Source organism: Diorhabda sublineata, chromosome 2, assembly GCF_026230105.1.
Source record: "Diorhabda sublineata isolate icDioSubl1.1 chromosome 2, icDioSubl1.1, whole genome shotgun sequence".
Lineage (NCBI taxonomy): Eukaryota > Metazoa > Arthropoda > Insecta > Coleoptera > Chrysomelidae > Diorhabda > Diorhabda sublineata.
The window spans coordinates 32,134,455-32,148,197 of record NC_079475.1 but is presented as its reverse complement, the minus strand read 5'-3'; the positions used below and the strand labels follow the sequence as shown (position 1 = coordinate 32,148,197).

The following is a 13,743-nucleotide window of genomic DNA, read 5'->3' as shown; positions in this document are numbered from 1 at the left end:
AGAAACGCGCGTCACGAAACGGTTATTTTCCTGTGCTTAATATAGAAACAAAAGAATAAAGGTATACGCTTTTTAACCATCGATTTCCGATTAAGTGGTCCTTAAAATACAGGAAAAAACTATTTATTCGCTGTGACCCGTTTCGACATGCGATAAGTATAAGGGTTCTTACCATTTACTGACTGAATTTGAATTACAAGGATTATTTTTCATCATTTTTATAATTGGACAAGTGGAGTCATCATAAATCCGAAACAATGCTGGTAGCACGGAAGTTTGAGAAATGAAACAACATTAGAATGAAGATATTAAGAAGAATACAAATTATAAAAAATAGTAAGAGAAAGATATAAACACATACATGGTGTTCCGGGACTTGATGCAAGCAATACGGGAGTGAGTAGATATCGTAATGTATATCTTATAAGCTTGATTTATGCAACACCGGTAACCACAAGGAACGAAATGATCGATATAATAAACTTCCATTGAGACGGTATAAGACAGAATCTTGAAATTCTCTTTTAAGTTGAAATATATCCTCCGTAGACACGAGTCGTTTGTAGAAGTGCAAGATACCCACTTCGAACATTTATTATAGTTTTTTTTGATAAATTGTAGGCTAGCCAACAAAATTTTTCCACATTTCAATTTTTTCCTTATGTAATTAACACAATATTCGACAGTATGCAGTTCAATTTGGAAGGTTTAATTGTGTTTTAATACTTTCTGTAAGTATTTTCAATAAATGATTACAATTTATGATAATTTTCTTTAGAATGTCTCTTTATGCCGAACGGTTTTCTTGGCGTGTACAACGATCTAAAAATCTGTATATCTGTATATCTCCTAAACCATAAATTTTTTTGAGTTGAACCAAGAGTAACTTTTTGTTAAAAAATCGATTGAAACATTCATTTTTGCTATCTTCAGATTGAACAGATTGTCCATGTAAAAGTTGCGGATTGTTAACCATTGGGCATGAGCCTCCCCTGCCCTCCAGATAGCAGTGTAGAATTATTTATTTCGTCAAAAACACCACATGGACATACATAATCATCCATTAAAACTTCAGAATGTTCGATAGTATAATTCAGAAAATATACTTAAATATAAGTTTTGATCTCGCAACTTTTAATGCCTATAAGAAAATTTTTTTCATGTCCCGTATTTCTATGACCATATACACGAAAATGATTTTACGATCAGCATCGTTAGAAAATACAATTTTCCCTGTGTGCCCAAAAGTGACAAATAACAAAACGGGCATATACCTCGAAGAGATTTACTCACATTCAAAACCAAAAGTTTTTCTGCAATGTTGACTGAATTGTAAGTAATAAACGAAAAATTTTAGTTCAACACCTCGTTCTACCAATGTCCAAAAGAACTTATATATATTGACTAAATAAACAGTTACCAAAAGGCCAATGAGTGTAAATGTTAAATTTTGAGAATGTAGATGAAATAGTAATTAGGCGCATAGGTAGAAAAAGGTCTATTAATATATTATATACTCTAAGGTGGCTCATGTAGCATCTTGACTAATGGCATTTTATTTTTCCAAATATTAGTTTTTGTAGCAAATAAACAAACTAATGAATTATGGATTTTACAATTTTCTTGTAATCAAATCATCCATGCTTCTAATAAATGTACAACATTATCTTTGTTGGAAGTCGAGGTTGCTAAAAATGAGAGCGGCTGGACTCCTAAAATTAGAGTACAGAACGAATAAGTGAAACCAAAAAATCAATATTTTATGGATTGTATGTAAAAAAAGAGTGGGATGAAACAGTGAAGACCTCAGCTGTTTACTTTCAAGAACTTGCTCAAACGTATTAGGCTTTGAAAGGAGAAAATTCTTCTTACAAACCTAAAAAGCCTCCATTTTTTTCGAAAAACGACGTAACTTATTTTGGAAGCACCAAATTAAGTTTATCAAATCCATTGAGATATAGTTCTAATCAATCAGGCCCTATATTTTCCTACTCTGGTTAATAACCTCAACAAAAGTCAATAAAGTCAGGGTTAAAAGCCAGTAGTAAAAAATCATAACATTCATTTATTTTTATTTAGAAAATTTCAAACAAACAAAAAAATTCCTCTGTAAACATCTATTTCAAGCTGAATTTTATTAAACTGGAATTTGATTTTGGTATATAGAGAAGACGTTATCATATATTTCGAGAAAAATAGTTTCTACTAATTTTATGCAATTCATAAATGTAGTGTACTCGATATAAAGTAACTTTTTCCACCCGACTTTTCACTTACTCACAATTTCACACTTGTGTGAAATCTGGCACTTTCTTCTCTAATTGTATAATTTCCTATGGTTCTTAGTGTAACTATATTTTTTGAAAAAATATAATTAACGATCATAACGTTCTTGTTTCATTCCATTAGTTGTAACTTATCATGTGTAAGCTCTTAGGCATTAATAATTTATGAACATACTGTCAGTTACATAACATTAAATACTATTCAGTGAAATAATATTAAATTACCAACAAAATTTCAAACTACGATAGACTAAGGAGATAATGAACCAAATTTTCCAAATAATTAATGGAGATATTTGTAAGAAATTGTGACTAATAATATATTGAAATATTTTTTACTTCACTTTATTCATTTCTTTGTACTAACTGAATGCTCAATAATGGATTTATTGGAAAATCATAATTTTTTTTAATGAAATTTCAATTAGTTAATTTTTATCACTGGTGTTCATGAACAGGACTCGTCTTTATGATATACTGATAGAAAACGTTTATACAAGAAAATATGAAAACGTATTCAACTGTATCACTGATAGAAAATATCTCTCTGAAGTATTATAATCTTTTTATATACAGATTGAACCAAAACTGACAAAAGCAAGAAATACAAATAAAAGTAAACCTAAAACCCAACTAATACCAAATTCACCCATAAAGTACATTTTGTCATTTTCTTTCACAAATTTAGTAGGACCAAAACTTTTCTCTCTTCTCTTGTCCTAACACAGCTACGTTTTCACCATTTTTAATTTTTTTTCTTGTTTAGTATTGAAAAATGTAGATTTTTCTAACGCAACGTAAACAACCATATTCGGTCGCTAATAAAAATAGATCCTCTTTTAAAACAAGATCTTTTAGAAAAATTCAATTTTGGAATACCATCATAGATTAATTTTTATATATAGACGACCTTCAGAAAATTTTAAAATTTGGAAACGATTTTATATCGCATTATTCTGATGATGCGTCTCATTTACCATGTTTTAAAAGATGGAAAATCGCTCAAGAAATATCGTATTTTACTGTCGTTTAAAGAATAAAGTGAATTTTTGTACAGTTTTCAATTATTATTTGTCCCTTAACTGTAATTCAATATATTCTCCGAATTATATAAACTCGCATTCAACACTCTTGATTTATTTTTGGCATGGTGATTTGGATTTTTATTTTATTAGAAATTACCATTTGACGATAATATTGATAAGTGTAACTTAAAGATTTGACTAGTCTTCACAGTCCACCATCACATATTCAAAATACACATTACTGTCATATTAGCAAAAAGTGTCAATCTACGAAATTTTCTTGTTTGGAAAGAGCCTCTAAAATTTTTCCTTCAAATATTATGGCATATTTCGATAAATATATGGCCCATATAAAAATACCGATAAAATAAATCAAAAGGGAGCATTAGTTTGGAATGTCTTGCATTTCAGGACCTTCAACTTTTCTTACTTTCTCTTAACTTCTGTAGACTTGCTGCTCCGCGAGTCTTAGGTTATTAATCGTAGCAATTAAATTTGAAAGATTAATCGCTCTAATCTCTCAGCGAATCCATGCTTCATGTTTTTTGGAACTTTACCGGACTAGTTTGTGTCAATAGTTGCATATCGAACAAGTGAATAGACAAGCAACATCGGCAAGTGGTTTAATCAACACACTTCTAATTTAACAACCGCGCTACCCCAGTATGGGTGACTGACAACATATTTTGAATCTAGACGGCATCTGTTTGGATAAGATAGGCTTTGGATAAGATAAGCATGATAACACAATCATATCTCTGACATCAAAGCAATAGCTCAAATTTATTTCATTATGCTCCTGATAAGTGCCGAAATTTGTAATTAACTAGGGAATATAGAACCTATTGATGAATTAGTTACTCTGGCCATACCTCTCCATTACTTTTTCAAATAACTTAAAACTGAACAATCTAATCATTCACTGAAAAGTAATTAAACTTCAATTAAGAATGAATGGTTATAACTGACGTAAATGTTATGACATGTTCTTAAAAATTGACATAGACACTTGACTATTTTCTAATTGAGAGTTTGAGAAGATAACATTGGTGTAGACAGGGTGGGGAATATTTCCATTTATCAAGCTTTAATATTTAATGTTGACGATCAATTATAATATAAAAACATCCAAAATTCATACTTTAAATTTATAGAATTTATATAAAAGAGTTTATATCATGTATTTTGAAGCGGATTTCATATTTATAGTTACATGAACTAACCTCTGTCTACATCACTGAAAAATACCTATTTCTACCTGATGCAACAGTCCTTGTTTCTCTGTATCACAGAATTCCTCTGCAACTTGAAGAAAAAATAGCAAACATTCTCCTCTGTAGAAATGTACAGACCACTTTGAACTATACATTTTGAACTAATCTTTGCTCATGAACAATCCCTAAATATGTTTATTATATGAAGCTATAAAAGTTAAACCTAAACCATCTTCTCACTTTGAAACCAAGGAACACGTCTAATTTTTTTAGATATTTATACTATATATACTACAAAATTAGGTTCAAAGATAAAGTTTATCGATTCAAAAAAAAAACTACGTACACGCAATTTGTTTTACGTAAGTTGATGGTTAAAAAGTATGATTCAAAGAGCCGAAGAATTTTTTGAAAAAATGTATTTCTTGCATTGTTTATATTGGCTGTTTACATTTTATTGAATAATGCTCCGGACACTGCTGGTTTTAAAGGAAGGATCGATCTTCCAATAAATCTAATTTTCTCTTCTGTTTTAATAATAACTTGATTGTTGCGGATATATATAGGATATATAGGATATATATCGTATTACAACTATGAAAATTTCATCTTTTTCCACAGCTCAATATGTTCCGAGTAAGAGATGTTCACTTCAATTTCGGACCTGTCCCGTCCAGAACTGCACTATAGATCTTTCGCCAGACATCATCGAGTACCTTGTTGTACTCTAGGATCAACTGTGATTCAGTGGTCATGCTTTGCAGAGCTATTAATACCTCTGCATTGTATGTACACTATATAAAAACTAGATTTACATGTCGAGGGACTTTTTGAATCGACAGCTTCTGGACTATGTGTTGGAGATCTAGTAGTTATGAATATCACAATTTTTAGAGAAATACTCCCTTCACTTCAAATATTTAGCTTGTATAGCTTGTCAGAAGATCCGAATAGAAGACGACGAAGAAATTTGGTTTCCAATGCCAATAGCCACAATTTTATAAAATATTTCATCAAGAAGCCAAATATTTAGAAGCTTGCTGTAGAAGAATTTCATGATTCAATTGTGAGCAACTTGGATGATATAAGAAATGAATAATATTCACCAATTTATTGAAAGCCGTTTCAACAGTTATTTTAGGTCGCAATTTTGTACTGTCGCGTACAAACGCTAACTAGTACTCCCCGACTCATTTCGATCCGTAATGAGACTCGAATGTGAGAGGACGTAGGTGGTAGGCATCATTGGCAGATTTGGATATTGATACAAAGTTATTTATAAGTGAAATTCGAAATCGTTGCGTAATATGAGACCAAATAAGCAGGGAATTTAATGATCGTAATTTAAAAAAAGGCATGGGAACAGGATAAAATGATTACAAAGTTAATACAAAGGATGGACGAGGGGATGACAGAAAAAGTGAACCCAAATACAACTTTGCGTTGTCTCTGGCTTAAAATCAATTCATCCAGAGCCCCCGCAGAATAATTCATTGCAGCCGATTATTTCTTCGCCAAGTGTTTATGACGAAAGTAACACTGAAGATACAATTTATAATGACGTTTTTTCTGAATAATAGTTTCCTAAATCCTGGTACATATAACCTTTTATCCAGGTTAATGAGTGTTGATTCGCTTTTGCTTATAAATGTTGAATTAGACTTAGGGGTAAAAGTGGTAATAAATTTAAGTGTCGAAAGCCGTGAGCACGTCAGTAATTTGATGATTTATCTTAGGGAAGAAGCAGTACGAATAAACTAATTTAACAATGTACTCGTAAGTGTTTGAATATATTTATATCGGTACATTCTATACATCTAATAGTCGAATTTAAACTAAGTAAAGTCAATCAAAAAAACACATAAAAACCGTATTTTCTATGTATTATCTAATAGATATTAGATGTAAGAAATTAACGAAAAATGCTGGTGAAACATGATTCTTGAGGAGGGAAATGAAGCGATATAGGAAAATGGAAGGAAAATATACAATATATAAATAAAACATAATGATTCCAGTTACAGTCACAGTAAATGCTAAAGTAATAAATAAATTTGAGTCTCTTAAAAACCAGTAGTGAAGAACTTGTATGATGATTGTTCTTTCAAGCAGTGAAGCAAAATTCATGTTTTAAATCAATATAATGAGATGATCTTTGAAAATTTTGATACACTGGTAGAGAGAGAATGTACTTTACAATACCCACTACTAGATCTTTTTTGTTGGACAATACTACTACTATAATACTTGCATCATAAAATATACCTTTGTGTTCATGACAGTTAAAATCTTTTTTGGTTCGCTCATAAACAAAGTACCAAGCTAAGATGTTCGGATTATAAATATCATTCATAGTTTTGTTCTTGCGGATCAGTTGAATTCGATAAAATATCCCGAAATTTAAAACAACAAATCAATATAAAATATGGTTTAGGTTAACTTCATAGTTCTATTAGCTTTATAATTTATAATCTTTTTTAATTTACACAATGTATATGACTAAGCAGGTATAGTAATGGTTTACCTTGTACAGTTAGTTAGCTAAGGCGCATGAATGAATTTTCTAATCTAAGTGTTGATTAGTTATGAAAAACGTTTCTAATAGATGAAACAAAAAACAATAATCATGGTACATTGCATATATGATGTTTTGTCTATGAAAGGACACGTTGAAATAATTGTATCGAGCATTTGATTAAGAGAAGAAAACCGCTATATCTCAGAAACTAGTGAGATGTTTTTTTGATAAATAACCAATGACCAATGATAGTAGTACCAATTTGAAATATTTGTAATCTTTGGATCGTTTTATAAGGGTTCGATATATGGATTGAATAGAATATTGTGTCATTGGTTTTTTCAGTTTTTCTAACGATAGCTGAAGGAGCATTGTTTTAAAATTAATTATGTATTACTACCGAAATACTGGAAAGTTTTGAGATAAATAACTTTTCACATATTAAAATAAATATAAATGTTTCTTGTAGCAATATCAAATTAAGAACAATTTTATGCCCCTACAAACATCCCATCCCAAATTTTTTCCTCCTAATTTGGGGGTAAGCTCTTAAGTTAGGAACCCTTGTCGCAAGCGTGTAAATGACATCCAAGCGTTTAAAAAGACTTGGGCTTCTTGACGTTAGGGCTGGGCAGTTATCAAAAAATATAATCGATTATCGATTATATAAAATAATCGATCAATCCAATGTTATCGATAAATCGGAAATAATCGATTAATCGAAAATAATCAATTTTCGATTATTCAAAAATCGGAAATAAAGCTTCAAAAGAATGATTGTGGTTCGATTCCTATAAAAAACAAGATAAAGAGCGAGTATACCATAAGGAACATATAGAAGACATTATGGTTTCATTCCCAAGTAATGAACCTACAGAAAATATTTGGAAGTAAGATTCTGATATTGAATTATGTTTAAAATATTTTAAAAAATATATATCGATTAATCGAGCACCCGATTAATCGATTATTTTTCGATTAATCGATTATTCTGCCCACCCCTAGTTGACGTTTTATAAGACTTGGCAAGCGTGTAAACTAAATTACTTTGCGTTTAATAATTTACTCTTCTTTTAGATTATGTAAAATTTCTATTTTATTCAAGCAGTACATCTGGGCACACTTATTTTTGAATAGAAAATAGATATTAAGATGTGGTTTTAACCAATGTTCTTCCAATTCTATGCTTTTTCAAAAGAATACCTGAAAATATAGCAACCCATTTTAAAATAAACAATAAAAAGTTAACAAATCTATAAGTACTAATTGAGATAAAAAGTGACGAAAAGGTTAGAACCATTTGATTAATTAAACTTTTCTATTTACCCCTTCCGGTTATTTTACTGAGCAGGACATAAAAAGATCTGAAGACTACAAATATTTTAATTTTATGGTATTCCAATGGGATTTTATCAAAGAAAAAATCTTCTAGTCGCAATTTTCAATCGTTAGTTTCTGAGATACAGCAGGTTACTTACCTTATTCAGGTATCCGGTACATCACGTATTTGATATAATATGATAATATCCAATCTTTGTTTCATTTATTATGAAAAACGTTGCCCCAAAAACACATTAACAAAAACAATACCATTCAACATATAAATAGATATATATATATATATATATATATATATATATATATATATATATATATACGCTTTGTGCACATAAAAACAACGTAATGGACCGCATTAAAATTTTTAAAAAAGTAATTTAGAAATTTAATTCAGTAAAATGTTCGACTGGTTAATGAATAACTTTGTGCTGAGTAATAATCTCTAATAAAATAATATTCTAACGTCCATAAAAGCATTTATGTATATTTACCAAGGAGAAATAATGTTTCATTATATTTTGAATACAGCTCGAAAGAAAAGTTTCGAATTAAGAGAATAATTTGAAGTTGCTACCGTTAATTATACAATTTCCAAATAAAAGTTTTGAGCTCAACCAATACTAAAACAATCCTTTTGAATAAAAAAAAAATTAATGATGGTATATTATACAGAAAAGCTCGTTTCTTACTATGGCATTTCTTCAAAGCTACGATTGAGACAGATTAGTAAATAAAACATCAAATACAGACTACATACGATGCGGAATGAAAATCAAAGTCAAAAAATTGCCATAAACTGAAAATATGAATGTGGAAATAAAATAGTAATAAGTAATAGTAGTAGTTTGTGTTAGGTCTACCATTATTTATTATTAAGTTGGAATTTTTGGAACCGTTGGGTAGTGTTCACTTTCAGTCTGTGAAAACTATAACTTGGATATCGAAAAGGATGTGCCAGTGTCTGTTGCGCAACGCATCATTATTTGTTTTTTGGTCAAAGATAAAGTAAAATCCACGAAAATGCATCGAAAATTATTTGAGCAATTTGGGGATGAGTGCCTCTTAAAGACTCTAGCGTATGAATGGTGTTCTCCCAAGAAGGGATTGCACACGCGCGTGTCCTAGAACAAGTGTTACGGATGATAACGTCAACGTTGTTATTGGACATCAGCGTAGTTTGTATTGAGCAAATAATTACAGCCAGATGTCAATACATATAAATTTTGAACAGAGATTCACACACTAAGAAGTTTGCACACGTCTCCTGCAGCGGTACAAAGAGGTCGGAGAAAATTTATTGCATCGAATATTCACCACACACGAGACTTGGATAGACTACTATTCCAGAGAGTAAACGCGTGTCTATGGAGTGGAGGAAGAAAGCCATGAGAGAAGTATTTGCGGTTGATTTTCTCATTGACCAACAAACTGTGAACACGCAGCTCGGATTACGATGTAAGCGTTGATTGGACAACACTGGAACACCCTCCTTATAGTCCAGATTTGTCGCCATTCGACAGTCGACGGACTGCGATTCGTAAGCAATGGAGGTACAATCATTCATGCGCTATTAGTTACGGGACAAGCCGAGAGATTTTTACGAAAAAGGCATCCGAAAATTTTCGGAGAGGTGGTTAAAGTGTGTAGAGTGTGACGGACACTATCTAGAAAAACTGTGAACATGTTTAGCTCTGTTTAGCTCAACCAAACCAACCAACGTTGGTTGGTTGATTTCAGTGATTGAGAATGCAAAACTCAATGACATATTTGTCGTTAGAAATTTATAAAAATATTCATTTTCATTTTAATATTTACCTCAGTTAATGCAAACTTTGTTTATAGGCAGTCGTCTAGCTATTTCAAGATAATTGAAAACTAAATGAATGTATTTATAAGAAATGAACAATTTTGAAAAATATTGTTCATTGGAGTATTATTTTTGCTTGGTAAATATTTTAATGTCTATTACATAACTTGTAGATGAAAGTACACGGATCTATTACTACTATTATCTACACGAATATGGCTTAATTTACTCTAACTATGCTTCTTCTACTATCTCTACTTTTAAAAGTTAGTTAATCAGATCTGGATTCATTTTTAATTAACCTTACCCGATTATTAAAAGGTTCACAAAATATTTCAAATATGTTTTCTTTGATTTATAAAATTCATATGTTCAATGATATTGTTCTGTTGTCCATCTTCAATAATTATTGTCATATCTTTTCCATTACCAGGGATTTAGTATTGACTAAATTCAATTCATAAATAATTACAATAAAGACTAGTGTTGAAATTCCTGTTAACTAAAAAGATACAACAATAAAGGAACCTCATAATTAACAAATTTAAACTGTTTTCAACATTTATGATATACGTCAAAGCAAAATTTATTGATACAGCTGCTGAGCTATCTTACAGCCGATATATTTAATACTAAATCAGTCAGTCTTTATACCAACATATAAGGTATTCTTTTTAGTCCTTCTTTTTTACCCCCTCCTTATTAATATTTAAATGTTTGTATCATTAAAAGTCGAGAGGCTGGACGTTATGGACAATTGTTAAAGTTCAATCCCAAACATAATTAAATATAAGAAAAATCTTACTGAGCTTTTTTAAGGACCGACAATTGACGTGTCAAACTTTCCTCTGATGTAATTATTCTCTTTTTCATCGCAGGGCGTAGGTCGGAATTTTGTTGGTTCTGAAAAAAAAAATGAAACTATAATTTATCTATTTCTATATAAACATCATTATGATTAACTACATGAGTTGTTTTCACGAGGGGAGTCCCAGAAGTATCTGGCCCAACAAAAATTTTGGGAAAAAATATATTTATTTTTTTTTAGCTCCTTTAACCCTTTTTATCAACTCAAGCTCCTCAAAATAGCCATTAACTGGCATTACACATCTTGATAGCTTTTTCTTTCTCAAGATATTCATTGGAAATTATCCCACGCGCATCCCAAAAAACCGACGCCATGACCTTTACTGCAAACGGAACGGACTTTGCCTTCTTTGAACCGCTTCTACTTTTTCAGTCCATTGTTTTGATTGTTCTTTTGTTTTGGGTGTGAAGTGATGGACACATATATCATCAATGCTTATGAAACGGATCACAAATTTAGCTTTATTTATGTGAAACATTGCCACACAACCAATGGAAACATATTCATGATGCCGTCTTTGTTCCATTGTGAGCAAACACGGCATCCATCTTGCGCACAGCTTTTTTATGTCTAAATTTTGAGTTAATATGTGATAGACCGAACTTTTTCTACTACGTCTGCTAACTCGCGCACTTTCAGTCAACGATCATCCAGTACCGCTTTCTGGATTTCCTTCAACATTTGTGGAGTCGTCACCTCATTTGGTTGACCACTGCGATGCTGGTATTCGCAGGTCGTACGGCTTCGTTTAAAATCAGCTACCCAATATTTTACTGTGGATAATGAAGGAGCAGTCTCACCTAGAGTAGAATCTAGTTCAACTTGGTTCATATTAGTTGGTCTAATGTCTTTCAAATAAAAGTATTCTATTACATAACTATGACCAATTTTTTCCATGTTTACAAATTCATCGAAAACGTTCACAATTGATGGCTGCCAAACAAATACTAAACAACGTGGCGTCTTCAAGCTTGAACATATGGTGTATAGATTGTATAATTTCTAATATAGTGGTATTTTTCAACTACCGCCATCTCTAGGTCCAGCCAGGTACTTATGGGACTATCCTTGTACATAGTTCTATTTATCTAGTGCCCACATTCTCTACTAAAATTCGTTTTAAGCCGGAGAACTCCCCTGATATAAATAGGGGACCATGGGGGAAATCGGCGCAATAACGCCAATAATATTTCCATAATCAAAGAACAAGGATTTTAATTTAAGTCTTTGATAATTTATATCCTAACCAAAATCCCATAAGAAGATCTACTGTCAGTAAATTAGTCAAAAAGTTAACGAAACTTGTTCAATAAAAGATTTATCCAAGAGGGCCCAGAAAAACTGCATCAACTGAAAACAAATTTTTAGATGTTTGTGTCCTGTTAGAAGACGATGCACACTTGAGTACTAGACAAATATTCAGGGAAATTTATATTTAGCAAACATCCCTAATGAAAATTTATGTGACAATAAATTTCATCCTTACAAGTAACGTTGGTTCAAAATTTCTCAGATGACGATTTTGATAGACGTGAAGAGTTTGCAGACCTAATGGTGCGAAAATTTTACAATCAAAATAATCCAAATTGTTGCATGGGCTGGAATAATAGGCTACAAAATAATTGGTCCCTTTTTCATTGAGGGTAACTTCAATGGTGTGGCGTATTTAGATCTATTGGAAAATATTATTGGGTTGGCTCGGATATTTCGAAATCCAAATACAAGTAAGTATTTTCAATTAAATTAAAAAAAAACTTCACTATTAGAAATTTTCAGACAATAACAATATCCTAAACGACAATATTTGGTCACAATTCCGTTAAACTTTTTACTAACTTACTGACACCAAACCTTGTTACGAGATTTGTATTAACACATAAATTATCGAATGCCCCCCGCGATCACCCGACATGAATCCTTCAACTACTTCCTGTAGGGTCACTTAAAAAACATCGTTTATAAAACAAATCCTGCCAATATTCAGGAATTAAAAGATAGGATTACCACAAAATGTTGCAAAATGTATTGCGAAGTTTTAAAAATCGCATGGCTTGTTATATTGAAGTTAAATGGACAAATTTTGAGCATCTGCTGGAAAGATTTTTAAAAACACAAAATATATAGGGTAATCTATTTTAAATATTAAAGTTCATTATTATTCCGGAAAAAGGAGAGATCTGACAACAATGTAGATACCACTATAATACCGACTATTTCACAAGACCCTTGTAAACAAAAATTTATAAAAATCGTACAAGTAGTTTCCGTGATAATTGAGGCGTACCATACATAATACTCACTCTATATACATATATAATCAATAATTGTATCATTTAATGTTTCAAAGTTTCATCTGTTTTCTATATATTCACGGAAATAAAATATTAATCCATAAATCAAGGATTCACCATAGGTTGTATTGAATCTTTTATGTGACATAGATACGTCATTCTAATCTAAAAATAAAGCTTCACGTGAACGAAGACTAAAATTACGTATTAGTCTATTTTTCGCCGAAAATAATTCCAACTACGTGGAATATAGTAAATCCTCGGGGCATTCACAACTTCACGAACTAGAGGAATTCAAGTCGCGTTTTCCAACGAAACTTCCCATCACGAAATGACACTGTTTCTGGGAACTTGCCAGAACTCCAACGTGTAGGACGATACGTGGGTAGCAGGATCG

At 31.3% G+C, this 13,743-nt stretch overlaps 1 protein-coding gene across 1 annotated transcript in view; it reads right to left on the bottom strand.

Moving 5' to 3' along the window:
• Positions 1 to 9,362: 9,362 nt before the first annotated feature.
• LOC130453067 (uncharacterized) overlaps positions 9,363 to 13,743 on the bottom strand; it is a 28,333-nt gene continuing 23,952 nt past the window's right edge. The window contains exon 3 of the mRNA XM_056792661.1: positions 9,363 to 11,090. Within this exon, the coding sequence (XP_056648639.1) occupies positions 10,989 to 11,090 (102 nt within the window). The 3' untranslated portion in view covers positions 9,363 to 10,988. The remainder of the gene's footprint in view (positions 11,091 to 13,743) is intronic.